This window comes from Salvia hispanica, chromosome 3 (assembly GCF_023119035.1).
Source record: "Salvia hispanica cultivar TCC Black 2014 chromosome 3, UniMelb_Shisp_WGS_1.0, whole genome shotgun sequence".
NCBI classification, from domain to species: domain Eukaryota; kingdom Viridiplantae; phylum Streptophyta; class Magnoliopsida; order Lamiales; family Lamiaceae; genus Salvia; species Salvia hispanica.
The window spans coordinates 44,644,562-44,661,668 of NC_062967.1; the positions used below are offsets into that span (position 1 = coordinate 44,644,562).

Here is a 17,107-nt window from a genome sequence, read left to right on the forward strand (position 1 = left end):
GCTAATTTCTTATTGGACTATTTCACCAATTGTTTGAGCCTTTTATGCCTTATATTTATTTTCTATTATAATAGACATTTATGAATCATTCTAGCTTGGAATTTTTTTAATTAAGTTTTTATTGTAGGTTTAATTTTTTGAATTACGTTTTATTGGATGTTTATTTTCTTGTTCAATTAAGATCATCTCTATCAAATTCATTTTGATGTTTACTTAAGTCAATTCCCAATTGCGTAAATAGAGGTATGCATAATTTAGTGATACTAGATTATTCAGCCAATATTGGTTGGTTAACTTGGTTTTATTAGTAAAAGCATCCTTTCTCTTATTAGAGAAGGTCCATAGGACCTAATAGTCTCATACTACATCATTCACTTCGTCATATCCTTTCTTGTCATTTATTCCCTTATATATAACAGTTTATGAGTTAGATCCTATCAATTTGATTGGTTGACTGTTGAGCATATGAGATCAAATTTTGGACAATTAATATAATGAATCTAAGGATGATGAGGAAAAAAAAAGCTAAAATAATTTTGACAAAATTAACAAGAGAAGAGATAATAAAAGGAAAATTTTGTGGGGCCTACATGTAGACTATCTATTTATTGATAATGTTCAATGACATATCTGAGAAACAAAGTCTAGACTCTTTTATTGGACTCTAAAACAAATATACTTGAAGATACACTAAAGATTCGAGATCAACAAGCAAGTCGCCGAATTTATCAATTACTATAAAAATCTAGGGAACGATACAAGAAGTATGGTTGCTATCTCTTATCTTTATCTTTGTTATTGAGAAAACCACTACAGACCTACAGTTCTGGTTAATTTGCAGCTACATTAAAAATTGTGTCTAATTTGCTCCTATTATAACAGTTGTGATTTATTTGCCTGTTTCTTTAGTTAAAAAATGACATCGTCTTATTAACCCGACGCAACAAATTGAAGAATGGTAGTAGACTCAATGTGGACTCGAGTAGAAGAACATTAGCTTTACATGTAAAAGATCTAACCTTTTTCACTCAATTGAATCCATCGCTTCAAGAAAATCTGTGGCGCTGCTTCACGTATGTATATATAACACCTGAATCAAACTAGGCCCTCAAGGCTCAAGCTATACATGGACGGGTTATAGAACATGGTCTATGTAATTATATGGTATGAATGGTACAAATAGATGGAGTACTATTTATGATTTAAATATACAAGAAAACAGCATATTAGTTTTGCGGTTTACAATCCAGCGCGCCCGGAGGAAATAAGAATGATGATGGCACAACAAGCTACAGCCGATACCTGGGAGCCGATGCCTGGTTCATCATCCTCAGGTGTTAGCTTTCTGAACATATAGACTGTAGTAGCAACTCGACTACTGAAAGATAGACTCTTTGCATATACTGGTAGCATACAGGGGAGTTCAACTCAAGTTTCATTCTGCAATTTCCGATGCTTGAAGCTTCTGCTCTTCAATCAAGGTTTGGACTCTCTGCAATTTATTCCACCTAATATTAAAAAAAAAAAACACAGAACTGAATCTACAGAAATTGGTAAGTTTACTAACCTTCACTGAACTACCAACCTCCTCTAATTTTTGCAAAATCGCCACCTCACCGAGGCGAGGTAAAGATAAAGAATCATGCCTAAATTTTGAAGGGGACACCTGCCAAACCAAGAAGGGCGGAGTAACAGTGTGTATTAGATTAAAAAACCAATTTAGTAAGTTGTTTATATGGTTTGGTAGAGCAAGACATAGAAATAGTTAAACCAGAAGTAAGACCAGACCTCCTTCAAAATATTGTGAATTGAGTTAAAAATACTATACCACACAGAAATCAAGTAGAATAATTCACTTGTTAGCAGTAAGGATTAAAAACTATTTTCCAAGATTATCTCAATGGTGGATTTACTGGCAACTCATCATATGACATTGTGCATGTTTGTTTGTAGCAGAGAGAAACAGACAGAGAGTAAATTAAAAACATCTCTATGAGTGACAAGTTCAGCATTAGTATTAGTAGCACCAACATACCGAAGCAATTGGAGAACGACCCATACATGGAGCTGGAGTATCATCGGGAGCAGAAATTTTTCTGGAGAACGCCTCGCCTCTCATGATGGACAGTTGTGATAGAACAGCCTAGAGATGGTGCAAAGAAATAGGTATTAATCAAGATGACTGCAATGAAATTCCAATGAGGATCAGCACACAATAATACCTCCCTGAAAGCATGAGGATCGGTAACTCCTTGTATTTGAACATCATCACTTGGAGGCCTTCTCACCCCAACATTCTCTATTCTAATAGAGTATACACCGAAAAGGGACTGCAGATATCCTGATGAATATCCCAATTGACTTAATAAGTTGGTTTTGATATGGTGAAGACAACTCTAATTTACACAAATGCTATAATATTGATTAAGAGAACACAAAAGGCCACCATGGAAGCTCAGACACATCAGATAAACGATTAAACATAGAGCGATTCTAATGACTAATCCATCACTGATATCTTCCAAAATGAAAATTCTGAAGTAAAACAGGATAACATATTGAGCATGCACTGCACTAGACACACTTTAGCAAGATGAACCACTCACAACAACACCGAAAGTAACATATTTTGTTCAGGTTTTTCAATACAACACTTGCGATTATTCGTCTAGGGTAATTACGAACACAAGTGGAAGAGAGACAACTGACGATATGACAGAATCCGAAAGAAAGACACGAATCAAGTATTCAACCAAAACAAATGATTGTGCAGCTTTACCCTGTTCTATCACAACATCAGCCACTGAGAGCAGTAAAACATGCTTCTCTTTCTTCAGAAACCCGAAACATGGAAACGACACCGGTCTTCTTACCTAACAAAGCCAAAGAAAAGATTAGGAGAGAGAGACAGGTATCTCACATATATGCCCTCTTTTCCTCAGCCTCAATCCTCCACTCATCACTTTCAGAATAAATTGGAAAACTAAGTTCCTGAATTTGGAAAGGTATGTGAACATTAAAACAGGTAAAATAACACTGAGCAAATCGATTAATTCAAACATAGCTAAAAACCCTAATTACCTCAAAAGTAAGATCATCCAATCCCCAAACACATCGAAACAAAATTAACAATACAGCTAAGTAAAAGGAAGCAGCTCAATCAAAATGGAAGATATCAGAAAAAAGCAAAGACGAGAGAGAATTACTCCTACTTTATACACAATTGAATCGGCAGTGAGGTAGAGTTTCCGAGAGCGGATATCGTTAAACAAAATGTAGCGGCGCAGGGGCAGATAAATGAGCATGAACAAGCCGATGCCCCACGCGAGTATTAGCAGCAGCGAGTAGAGAAGCCACCGCGCCGTCTGGTATTTAACGAAATTCTCTTCGGCTTCGGAAAACGACGCCGTGTAGAGGGGCGGCAGCTCGTCATCGTCGCCGTTGAACTGCTCGGAATCCGGGGCGCGGTCCAGTAGCAGGCCCCTTTCGAGTCGGTCTGTTTCCGCTAACCTGTCCTTGTCTTCCATTGAATTCTTTTGAGACCGATCATTAGCTAAGCAGTTCCTTGAGAATAATCTACAAAGTACAGTACCAAATTTCGTTTTTTGTTTGCATCATTTTAGCAATAAAATGCTTAAAAATTACAAACTTTTCAACACAACATCGTAAAACGTCAATACAATGTAACAGTAAAATTTCAAGATTTTGATGACAACACATCAGTTTTTGTTGCTATTATTTTCTGTTGATATTTTCTATCGGTCCAGGTCATAGTTTGAAGTTTGTACAATATTTAGAGTTTGCATTTTATCACATTCCCTGAACTACAATAGAAAAAAAAACTGAATAAATAATTACTCTCTCCGTCCACAATTAAGAGTCTCATGTCTAAATGACACGGATTTTAAGAAATGTTAAGAAAATTGAGTGGAAGAAAGTTAGTTGAATAGAGGTTTCACTTGTATATATTAGTTTTAAATGATACGTGAGTGGAATGAGTTAGTGGAATGTGGGGTCTCTTTACCATTTATGGTAATTATGAACCGGGACTCTTATTCGTGGACGGACCAAAATGGAAAAATGAGACTCTTATTCGTGGACGGAGGGAGTACAAAGTATTATGAAGAATTACTTACTATATACTCCCTCCTTCCCATGAAAATATGAACGGTATATATGATATTGATATTGGAATTAAGACAAAGCTGAGAAAGTAAGAGAGATAAAGAGAATAGTAGCTATAGTGGTATTAATGGAAAGTGAGACCGATATTATTAGTAGTGTTTTAATGGTAATATGAGTGGTAAATAAGTTGATATATAGGGGGTAATAAACTATGATATATTTTTAAAAATGGAAGACACATATTTTTGTGTGACAGACGAAAATGGAAAGTGCACATATTTTTATGGGACAAAGGGATACTATTCAATTCCATAAGTCATATTTTACCCCTCGAGTCTTACATAAATAGTATAAAATATTTACTTTTGTGGTTTTATGTAGTTTCCTTACGTGAGTCAATTGATGAGAGAATAAAGTAAGAGAAAATAAAGTAGATATGATTTATTTTATTTTTAATAGAATAATTTAAAAAGAGTGAATTATTAAGTGACCCCTACGTATGGCAAGTCGAACGCTATGTACGAGTATAATATCATTAAAGTCCCTTTTTTCATTATTTCAAGTCTTTTATGCCCTTTCACCATTTCAAGTCTTTTGTACCACTGGAGGGCAATTTTGTCTCTCTCCTCCCTTCTCTTCTTTTTTCTTCCACAGTTAAAACTCTCTCTCTCTAACAATGGCAATTTCAATTTAGAGAAGTTAAATTATAATATTGGAGAAGTTTCTTGATCATGTATTATGTGTGTATAATGACATACCATATCTATAGGAGATTGTGAGTTTATGTAAACCTTCTTGTGCTGATTTAAATACTCCCTCTGTCCTATTCTAATTGACATATTTTCCTTTTTAGGATGTCTCACTCTAAATGACACATTTCTAAATATAGAAACAACACTCTCTCTACTTTTTCATCTGTCTTACTTCTTATTCTCTCCAGTATACTCATAAAACAACACTACATAAAATCCAGTATCGAGTTAGAAATGCTCCACTTAGAGTGGGACATAGGGAGTATTAGGATGGTAGACTTTAGTAGCCCACAAAGGCCAGCAATGCTATGTCGTCTTTCCTCATCATCCATTTCTTTCTACTTTATCACCAGTTGTAAGAAATTGAGTGATGCAGTGGATGAGAGAATCAATTGATCGAAACAAACGTAAATTTGTATTATTCTAAGCTTAATCGAATCGAAAGAGAGTGTACAAAATCAAGTATGAAAAAACCGTCAACAAACTCCTAACCGTTATTTAAACACAAAAGTTCAACGGCTATATTGATCCAACGGCATATACTAGATCTATATTTTAAACTCGATCCGGTGGCTGCTGAAACAAGTGTCGCACGCAGCCAAACCAGCTCACTTGAGTTCATCTCCAACTCTTGATCCGAGCATCTCCTGTCAGTGATTCAAGCCATCACTTATGCTCACACCAACTTCAAATCTCGCATCTCTCTCTTCTCGCATTTCTTCTTTCATCATATCTCTGCATCCCAAAATCATAACTCCATCCACCTTCATTTGATTTGATTTGATTATCCATCTTCTTCTTTTCTGGTTGATTAAACAGTTCTCAAAATAGGGGAATCGTCGCCTTAGCTGAGTAGGTATGTATTTTTATTTAAGAGTTTAAGACACTTGCTTGCTCGCTCTCTTTTCATAGCCAGTGCTTGCATGATGGCTATAGATTGCTCATATATCCCTTGATGGAGAATATCAGTCTGGACTACTGTCACCACGAGAAGCCCAATAGTGCGACCTGCCTTGGCTAGCTGACGCGTCTGAAGACCGTGGTGATTTGCTCACTGAGTGGTAAGGTAACTCGAGAGAACTGACAGTGGATGTATAAACAAATGTAGACAAAAGGGCTTCGAATATCTGACCTCACAATGAGGATGAGGATGGGAATTTTGTTGGATTTTGGGGGATTTTATTGGATTGGATTTTGTTGAGACAGTCCGAGTAAGATGGGCAAACCCGGAGGTGGATGTAGTCTAGTTTGATTCAAGCAATCAGGAGGAAGAAGAGATTACAAGACATATGACAGAGAATTAAAAGAGTATTTTAAAAAGATGAAATTGTCATCCAGTGGCATAAGTGTGAAAAGAGAAGGAAAAATGGTAAAAGACTCAAATTAATGAAAAAGAGCCTGAAACAATATTATTCTTATACGTTAATGCTTGTAATGTTTTTTTAAATATGAGTATCTCTGGCGTTTGACTTGCCATACATAAGAGACAATTTTATAATTCACTCTATAAAATGTTTCATTTTTAATAGTAGTACATGAAGGGTATAAAGTTTGTTTATTGACACATTCGCATAGTGCAATTGCAAAATTAGGACTTTTTTGAGTAAAAATGGGTGGTAAACATAAGAGCATCCACACCATGCTCTTTGGCAAGAGCACGGATATGGGCCGGACCAACTTTTACTCCATGATCTTAGGCAAGATCACAACACCCACATTCATGCTCTTCTGCAAGGACAAGCTCAAGGGTCCCACCATTCTATTATTCAATTTAAATAATTCAATTACTAAAAACATTTCTACAATATAAAAATACATTAAAATATAAAAAATACATAATTAAAATCCTATAAATTAAAAATTAAATAATTAAAGACTAAAAAATACCCCCGTGGAAGATTAGTCCTCTATCCCCAATGTTCTTCGGAGACCCCGTATCATTGCCACATGTTTTGCAAGTTGGTCGGGATTCATGTTAGACCTATCGGCCGTATTGAGTTGACCCAAGAGGGTCCACAACGAGTTGGTCGGGGGTTGAGGTGGCACAAAGGGAGCGGGATCGGGGGCGGATGGAGTCGGGGCGCGACGGCGGCCTTCTTCCTTCCTTGCGGCCGGCGGGAACTGCTCGGACCAGCATCGGGGCTACCCAAGTTAGTTCCGGCAAGCTGGGTAGCCACCTCATCGGAGGCGCCGTCGGATAGGGCTACCGACCTCGACCGTTTGCTGGAGGAGGATACTACGCCTCCCTTATACTTCGGATGGTGGCGCGACTCCTGCCAACAACTGAGGTACTTGAACGGTTTCAAATTCATGGATTGGTAGGTCGCCAAGGCGGCACTCATGATGTCGAGCTCGCTCTTGCCACTCCCCGCCATCCGCTCTTCCTGGAGGTAATACCCCTAGAATTTTTGGATTTCGTCATTGGCTTTGAATATGGCATTGCGCACCATACTCTCATTGCGTATGATGGTTCCAGCCGGCCGGTATTCATTGTACCGAAGAGAGACGCGCCACCAAAACCTACCCCCGGTTTGGTTCGTGTCAACCTCAGAATCTTCGTAGATGATCAAATAGGCTTTGAATAACTGATCCATCTCCGCCGGAGTGTACGGGGTTCGGGTGCCACGAGGAGGAGTAGGAGTACGAGTAGGAGCAGTTTGAGAGTCGCCCGATCCGGGTTCGGGTGTCCACCCGTATCGCCCATCGGGGGAATCTTGGTCGTCCACCGGGTAAGGCCGGTAGCCACCCGGAACTTGAGAACCTTGGGTTTGAGGAGTGGCCGAGAATTGCATTTCCGGACTAGGGAATGGCTCTGAGCCGAACCAATCGTGGTTCCAACCGCGGGAGCCAGAGGGGTGATCGCCTAAGCCGGACATTTTTTTTTGTAAGAGTGAAAGATTGAGAATTGATGAGAGAATTTAGATTAGAATTGTGTAGTGTGGTGTGGAAGTGGGGGGTATTTATAGATGAAAAATGTGAATTTTGGAGAAAAAAAATTAAAAAAAAAATTAAAAGTAGAAAGAAAACGGATAAAATTTTTTGGGAAGTGGGAAAATAATTTTTTTATTTACTTTTTTATTTTTAAAATTAAAAATGAATTTTAAAAAAATGCTGAAAATGCCAACGGCTATGCTTGGCCAATCCCGTCGCGCCACATCAGTGTGCTCGTTGGCACGAACGTGCTCGATGCATCGAGCAGCGCCGTTCCAGCGGCGACAGTGGTGCGTCGCGCCAGCGGCACGGACGACGTCTCTGCCAGCGAGCACCGCTGCAGATGCTCTAATTAAGGTATAATAACAATTACACGTGATACCACATGTATTAAAATGGGTGGAGTAGTTAATAAATTTTAAGTGAGCTGTGTAAGAATTACTACTCCCTCCGTTCCATAGTAATAGAGTCATTTTGCTATTTTGGTACGTTCCATAGTAATAGAGTCATTTCCTTTATAGTAAAAATCAACACATTTTTCCACACCTACTTTATTTTCTCTTACTTTTTTCTCTCTTCATCTCTCTACCTTTTTCATTTTCCACTTTGTTCTTCTTTACTTAACTCACCTAACATAATTTTTCTTAATTTTCATGCCGAAAAAAATGCTTCTATTACTATGGAACGGAGGGAGTACATATTTTATCACTCCAAATAGTGGATAAGTCTTTCAACACTCCATTCATCCCATGAAAAAGGGTTAATTGAAGATTAACACAAATAATACGTAATTAATAACATAATCCAAATAGTGGATAAGTCTTTCAACACTCCATTCATCCCATGAAAAAGGGTTAATTGAAGATTAACACAAATAATACGTAATTAATAATGTAAAAAGAAAGGTAAAAAAATAGTTGAAATAATATAGATATTGTAGGGGCTCATGGACTAATAAAATACTCATTTCATCTCAATTAAGTTAAGTTTTATTCATTTGGAGATGTCCCAACTAAATTGAATTATTATTTTTTTTTACAAAAAATAAAACATCAGTCACTCTTTATTTTTCTTACTTTATTCCATTGTCTCTTGCTTTTCATCACAAGTTCTTAATTTTCATGTCCAAATATTTGATCAACTTAATTGGAACAAAGGAGATAAAAGAAAAAGAAAAAAAAAAGATAACCATTGAATAAGGGCTAAATGTGGTCCTAAATATATGACATTTATACGTTTTTGGTCATGAATACTACGCTTTGAATTATTATATCCCACACATTTGAAAACGGACCAGAATCAGTCAATTTTGGATTGTGTCGTCTAAAACTAACTGTCAGCAGTTGTTTAATTAGAATTTGACCAAATTAAACTTTTAAACTAGAATTTTTTTAATTATTTTGAAAATAATTAAAAAATTTGCTCTCTTGTCACCGATTCCTCCCATTGAAGAGGAATCTGATTGGAAATTAATCAACATTATCAACATTAATCCGATTGCTCTCCTACTCTCCAATCACCATTGTCTCGGTGATGCCAAATCTATTGTTAAAGAATTTCTCTCCAATCACAGTGTCGTCGTTGGTCGCGGTAAGGGCGTACGTCTGGAGCAGTATGGTGAAATCCGGCGAGAACGCGCTGGAGCTTTTCGTCATACCCGCAGATGCGAGGGGGTGGACGACCCACCGGTGCCGGAAAGTTACTTTGGCAACTACATCGTCAGCTCGGTGGTGAGGGTGGAGCCGAACAGATCCGAACACCCAGCCCATTAACCTGGACTTTTATGACCTCATTTCTCTGCTCCATAAAACCACCTCCAACCACTACTACTCTTCCTCTCATCTCCACTAAAAAATGGACCGATCCCACTTTGTAATGTCGAAGCACAGCAAAGCAGCGTCGCTCCTCTCCTACGCCTACCTCCTCGTCGGCGGCTCTCTGGTTACGTTCATGGTCTTCTGGACCATCTGGTCTTCCTTCCTTGCAACCCCACTCTCACTGTTCCTGATGTGAATCCGTATATTCACAATCATAGGATGCAACGATATCGAGGGCTATGGGTTGATTGAGGTCCGAAAAGAAGGTGGAGATATGGCAAGGAGCCAAGCCGGATGCGGAGGTCTGACTCAAATCAGAATTTGCCTATTAAGATGGTGTCCAAATTCTCTTATAAGACCACCATTGTCTTCATCGTCAAAATAGCTTCGCGTGAGTACCTTACACGCCTCAATCGGAGCCCGAACGAGGAAGTTATGGTCGTTTTACAAAAGCCGCGCAGTCCAACAAGCAAAACGCCCGACCACAGAGAATTTGCCCGGCCTGGAGAAGAAAAACGCCCGGCCCGGGCGTTTTGTGCGATTTTCGAGTTTTGCTCATTTTTCCTCTTTTGTTTTGCACTTTTAACCTCTAGTATAAATACCCATGTCTAGGGTTTTTGTCATTAGCTTTTGAATATTTGTAAGAGAATTATTTCTCCATATTTGAGAGCTCACCTTCTTCATCTTTTGAAGACTTATCAAATTCCTTCGGGTTGCATTCGATTTTTTGCCGGGCTAAGGTTGATTGTAAAGGTATGCTTGCTAGTTCTTGTGTTGCTAGTTTGTGGAGCCATTAGGTGTTTGTATGTGAAAATGCCTTTGGGATTTCTTTCTTGTTCTTCACCTAAATCGTAACACTAATCCATCATCTATCCTTTTATCCATTTTTCTTGTTCCATTTCTTGGTTTATCTTGTTTATTTTGTTGGGTTTATTTACAAGAATAAGTCCGGGGCAAATTCATGAGTCTTCAATCTAGAAGATTCACATTAGTTCCCGCCTCTGCCGTGACTTAGTACCTCCAAATAATTTTTAACTATTTTTGAAATATTAAAACATTTTAATCAAAACGTTTAATTGGGTCAAAATTAGCTTTAATATTTTTGACGGCTACTCGAACATTTTAATCAAAACGTTTAATTGGGTCAAAATTAGCTTTAATATTTTTGACGGCTACTCGAGTTCAAATGTGTGGAATGCAATAAATCAAATAGTAATATTAATGACCAAAATCATAAAAACAATATTTAGGACCACATTTAGGCCTTACTATAACAAATATAACAAATTTAAAAGAAGAAATTGAAAAAATTGAGATCATGGAAGGCAAACCACATGGATGAAAACAAACTATCAATCACACATACGTATAGATCAGACCTTTTTTCCTAAATCCATAATGTTTAGTAAGTGGGATCTCATCTATCAGATCTACAATCATACTGTTACAATACAAGTACAACAAAACCACCCAACGGAAATTTGAGGAATCTGAAACCCTATTGACGCGGAATCTGAGAGCCCATTTCCAGCCACGGCTCCTCCTTCACCGCCGGTTTGCTCGCTTGGTACGGCGCGGCTGCAGTGATCCTATCCTTCCTCTTCTCCAAAAACCGAGCTAGTGAATTCTTCCTCGCAATCGGTAAATCTGCAGAAACGAAGCCAACTAAGTACTCTCATTAATCAAAATAAACAAATCCATACTTAATTTAGCGAGAGTGTTTACCAGAGCCAAGAGGCGGGAGCTGGGGTTTCTGAATCGGTGAAACGGCGGTGGCTAAATTGATGATCTCCTTGGCCTTCCCCGCCGGAATATCGTTGAGCACAATCACTTGACCCGCGTAAAATATGGTCATCTGCTCTACCTCCTTTTCTGGTTGCTCAATTTTAGGTGATTGATTGACAGATCCTATTCGAATCAAATAATAAATGATTTTACAATTAGAGGCTAGAGAGAGAGAAAAGGGGATAAATCTAGCGAAATCGGAAACAGAATTTACCTTTGGGGGTGAAATTGAGGTCTAGGTCACCGAATCCGCCGTTCTCCTTCAAATACTGGCTGAGAAGGTTGCAGGTCTGCGAGAAGTTGGACCTGCCGCCGTGAAACTTGGCGGAATCGAGTTTTCCCGACGAAGCCATCTTTGCTCCGATCTGAGAAAAATAAAGCTAGGATGAATGAATGGTGTTGATGTGGTTTGAAGAAAGGAAAGTAATTGGGGGAGATGATGATGGTGGTGGTGAAGATATATGTATAGTCTATAGAGAATGGAAAAAAGCATGAGGAAATTGTGATGTTTATTGGGAATAGTTTAATTGAGAGAGACGACAGGTAGCAACAGCACCGCCACAACCTAATCATGATTCCAGCACTATTAAGTCTTCGGTGGGTGAAGTCTTCTTTTATTAATTAAAAATTATAACAAATAAAACGTGCTTACTCTTGGCATGATGATCGGTACATGTCTAGCCCAAAGAAAATGAGAAATGAAAATAAAAATGAAAAGAGGTTATTCTATCTGACAACTTAGCCAGTAATGTTTTTACCCTGTTACTTTATCGGTTCACTATTAAAAAAACAATTTTAACTAAGCATAATTTTAAAAATTGCTTTGATGAAAAGAAAAAATAGGAGAATGTGCAACTTATTTTTTATATTAATTTTATAATGAAACGTGATATAAAAAGTAAGTGAAATATGGTGTGTATACCAAAAAGTAGAAAAAATAAATAGTTTTTTAAATAGTAAATAATCCAAAATTATAAAATAATTCTTTAAATTGTGGACATGTTTAATATTCTCTCTATTCCATTCCTATTTCTTTTGAACGTAAAGATTAAATAGTACTCCCTTCGTCTAGGGTTGGCACGGTACGGTATACCGCACCGAGAATGTCATACCGCATACCGTACCGCAAATTGCGGTATGACTAAATGTCATACCTATACCTTATCGAATTTTTCGGTATACCGCAAAATTCGGTATGTCAAAATTTGAAAACCTTTACCTTACCGATATTTCGGTATGCCGTACCGTGTTGCGGTAAATCATACCTGTTTGATATATAAAATATTGAAGAATTGAGATTTAGAATTAGGACAGAATAATGAATTAATGATGGCTGCTACTGCTTTACGAATTATGCCTCTAATCTTTCTTTAGTTTTAAAAATATAAATATTATAATTTTATAAATAATATATATATTAAAAAAATATATTTATTAACGGTATATACCGCAAAATTACGGTATATACCGTAATTTTGCAGTACATACCGTAATTGCGGTATGATGCGGTATACCGCGGTATATGCAAAATCCATACCTTTACCGTACCTTAATCTACCGGTAAGGTATCATACCGTACCGAAAAGTGCGGTATACCGAAATTCGGTATTTTCGATATTTTTTCGGTATGGTAAGTGCGGTATTTCGATATTTCGGTATGTTTTGCCAGCCCTACCTCCATCTCGCATAGTTTGTCCCATTTTACCATTTTCGTCCGTCCCACAAAGTTTGTTCCATTTTACTATTTTCGCTCCGTCCCACAAAGTTTGTCCCATTTTATCATTTTCGTCCCGTTCCACTAAGTTTGTCTCACTCGGATTCTACCCAAAAAAAGATATTAAATATACCCCTCAATCTCCTAAATGCGAGACCCTTATTCCACTACACACCTTCATTTAATACAAAGTCAAACAATTTCTTAAAACCCGCGCTGTGTCAAACTTTGTGGGACGGAGGAAGTAATTGTTAAAATAAGGTATATAGTAAATTTATAATGCGATAACTATTACTCCCTCTGTCCCACCATAGCAGAGGCGTTCTATTTTGAGCATTCAATTGAATAAAATGATAATAAATAGTTAAAATCGTGAGAAAGTAAAGTAAAAGAGAAAATAATGTAGATAGAAAAAAAAAGTATACGATGTGACACTTGCATTGTTAGGACTAAAGTCTCTTAAAGAGCATCCATGACCATAGCCTCAATCCATGCCCAAACTCCTTGTTATGTCACCATTCCTTGCAGTATTAGGACTAAAGTCTCTTAAAGAGCATCCATGACCATAGCCTCAATCCATGCCCAAACTCCTTGTTATGTCACCATTCCTCTAATTTTCTGCGGTAGGCCACAACTCCTACAACTTTGCACCCCATTTCACGCCCCCTCCAATTTCCTCACACATATATAAATTATTTACCATAATTTTTTTTAATTTTTCACTAACTGCCCATCCTAAAATTCTTTATATTTTGCTTATGTATATTTATACCTCTCTTGGTATAAATTCATGGCTTCATTATGGATATCACACTAAGTTTGAGGAAATTTCTTTTCTCTTTACTTTTTACTTGTTCTCTTTGCTGCATCGGGGACAATGATACACTCAAAGTTGGGTTAAATAGCTTTGTGCATATGCGTATGCTGATTATCTTTCGTGATGGACAAATTAAATCCGAGCCACGCATTTTGTTGTTGACTTTTACATGAACTCGGAGTTTTGGAATGGAAAGGAGTTCTACAATCTACATTGATTGATAGGAAAGAAAATTATTGATTACATTTGATTCTTGAGTCGTTGAAAGCATGCAATTAAGTTTAGTTGATTTGCATTATCATGTATGGATTTATACATTCTTTGAGTACGACGAGTTAATATGATTATGGCAGTAGGCATAACTACATGGTCAAATAATTGTATGTCTACTCGACTACTCCTGTCTCCTAGTGATTATTACTTCCTCCGTCCCATAAAAGATGTTACACTTACATGTGGGATGACATGCGATTTTAGAAAGTTTTGTTTTGTGTGTTAAATGGAGAGAAAAAAATATAAATTTTTATATTAATGTGAACTAGAACTTTTTCCAAAAATTAAAATGTGACATTTTTTGTAGGACGAATGAGTACTTAGCAGACATATTTTATTAGAAATACCCAATTTATTGTATATACACTAAACTGATATCTTCGCCACTTTGCCCTAATTTAATACTTCTTCCATTCCACAAAAGATGTCACACTTGTGTGACAGCACGAAATTTTAGGAGGTTTTGTTTTGTGTGTTAAATGGAGAGAGAAAATATAATTTTTATATTCATGAGAGCGAGAACTTTATCCAAAAATGGAAATGTGACATCTTTTGTGAGACAAATTAAAAAGGAAAGTGTGACATCTATTATGGACGAATGCAGTATTACTTTTTTCTTTCTCTTTGGTCTTTGATACTAATTTAAGTGCTAAGCAATTCCTGAGTAGTGATTTCAAATGTCATCGTGTTGGTTGATGTTAACATGTGGTGGCGTCTTGTAAGATAGAAAGTGAATTCAAATGAGTGATATTGAAAAAGACGACCCACACATTTTGATATATCAGGGCAAATGAAAAAATCAATATCCCATGTTCAATGTTATAATTAACAATGATTAAGAAATAACAATCACTGGGACCTCATCTTTCAATAAGTAGTTAAGAAAAACTTATTTCATGTGTTAATTAGACCCTTTCAATGCTATACTACACCAGCGACCAGCGTCATTCGTTTCTCTAGGCAAGGGGATTCACGGAATGATGCCACAATCTTTCGAGATAAGTAGTCAAAGTCTATCTAGGTTGTGAAATTGAAATTCTATCCTGCAAAGAATCGACTGCGTTACCTACTGTGAACACCGTTCACAACATGTCTACTATGCTAAAGACTTAGACTTGTTTGCTTCTTGTATATTTAAATGTTTGATAAACATCTTATAAATGCATAAACAAACACAATGTAATAATATTACTTTTTCTTGCCTTAAAGTAGATTGTAGAGCTTCTTGTATATTTGTATACAAGCAATTTTAATCATGAAAGTTGCTCGAAACCTACTTTTCAATATACGAATCCTGACCAGCAAAATTCCCTTTCAATTTCACGTGGAATTGAGTGAAGTGTCGAATAGATCGCCGAATAGTCTCAAGAAATGTTAGGGTAACAATTTTCCTTTGTTATCAATTTTTTTATTGTGAGCTTCGGTTTATTAAAGCTTTCAAGTAAGTAACAAAAATTCAAAAGCTCTAAAATCATTTTTCATTTTGAGAATTATATGCACGTTTCATCCATCTAGATTAGGGTTTATTTATTTCACACTTGATATATACTTGTTTGCATTAAAATTCATGCGCTAACAAACATATAATGGATCCAAAATTTTTGGGTCGATTACATGTGATATCTAGCTCGCCACTGATGATAATCCTCTTAATTTAGGGGACTTTTCTAAGTCCAACTCATGAGTTTGGAGTTGCACTAACATCTCTAAATATAATAACACAAATTTTTTAAATAATTGCAATACATAAAAGGAGAATGGGAAAACATACTTCAAAAATATCGCAAATAAGATAAACCTAATATCGACTATATAGAAAGATATACTCCCTCTGTCTCTTAACAATCATCCAATTTAGTTTCGGCACGAAGTTTAAAAAATATAAAAGAAGTGGATTAAAAAGTTAGTAGAATACGGGTCCCGCGCACTTTTATATACCCCCTTCCCATAATAGATGTCAAACGTTCCATTTTAGTTTGTCCCACAAAAGATGTCGCATTTCTTTTTTTGGAAAAAACTCTCTCTTGCATTAATATAAACTAGTATCACCCATGTGCGATGCACGACCCATCTTCTTTTATTTAAACTTATTTTATACTGTAAAATGATTTTATAAATTCATGAAAATATCATTGTATGAAATCTGAAATCATAAATATATAAAATAAAAAATAATTATTACAAAATATGAAATCAAACAAAGAAAAAATAAATAACACATACCGAATCGGTATGAGAAACAATATTAATATTATTTTAAGTTCTAAAATCGCAAATTTATACAATAGCAATTTATTGTATCAATAAAAACTCACATAACCAAATAAGTTTATAAACCAAAAATTGCACACAAATCACATATCATTTAAATCACTTTTAGATCTATACTACAAAAGATCAATCACAAACACATGCAAAAAAACATGTATAAATATATATTAGAAGATAGCCAAATCGATCAAAATCATCAATAAAAATACAGAAAAATAGCATGGAATATATAACCGATATCAATATGCATGCATTTAGCCGAAAAAAAATTGGTTGCATACCCTAATAGTATACCCCGCATCGCCTACTTCCCGTGTAGCTGCAACCACGCATACCACGTCCAGGAAACACAAATGAATAAGAGTGCCACCAACCTAATATTCATACAAAGCACTACATGAAAAAATTATACATTCGACACTTCACAATATGCGAACATAGGTGAATCCATATCTCAATGCTTTCACCACTAACCGTTGGGCCTCGTGGATAGCTACTAACACAATTTGTGTTACTTGGTCTTCAACAGAACCTCAAGGTTCATGACAACAGAAGGCAATTGTTTTCGTCTTCTACTTCCAAGAACAGCATAAACAACACGATTGATGATCAACCATTAAGA

General features: G+C 36.5%; 2 protein-coding genes across 2 annotated transcripts; both read right to left on the minus strand.

Moving 5' to 3' along the window:
- Window positions 1-1,045: 1,045 nt before the first annotated feature.
- Window positions 1,046-3,597, minus strand: LOC125211182. The gene is made up of 6 exons (XM_048110888.1): window positions 3,213-3,597; window positions 2,780-2,873; window positions 2,223-2,341; window positions 2,036-2,143; window positions 1,568-1,666; window positions 1,046-1,492 (listed from the first exon to the last, which is right to left on the minus strand). Exons 1-6 carry the CDS (start codon window positions 3,525-3,527, stop codon window positions 1,436-1,438), a joined length of 792 nt encoding a protein of 263 aa, XP_047966845.1. The 5' UTR covers window positions 3,528-3,597; the 3' UTR covers window positions 1,046-1,435.
- A 7,367-nt stretch (window positions 3,598-10,964) lies between these two features.
- Window positions 10,965-11,903, minus strand: LOC125211081 (protein TIFY 10A-like). Its single transcript, XM_048110767.1, has 3 exons — window positions 11,625-11,903; window positions 11,351-11,533; window positions 10,965-11,272 (listed from the first exon to the last, which is right to left on the minus strand). Exons 1-3 carry the CDS (start codon window positions 11,761-11,763, stop codon window positions 11,124-11,126), a joined length of 471 nt encoding a protein of 156 aa, XP_047966724.1. The 5' UTR covers window positions 11,764-11,903; the 3' UTR covers window positions 10,965-11,123.
- Between the last annotated feature and the right edge of the window lie 5,204 nt (window positions 11,904-17,107).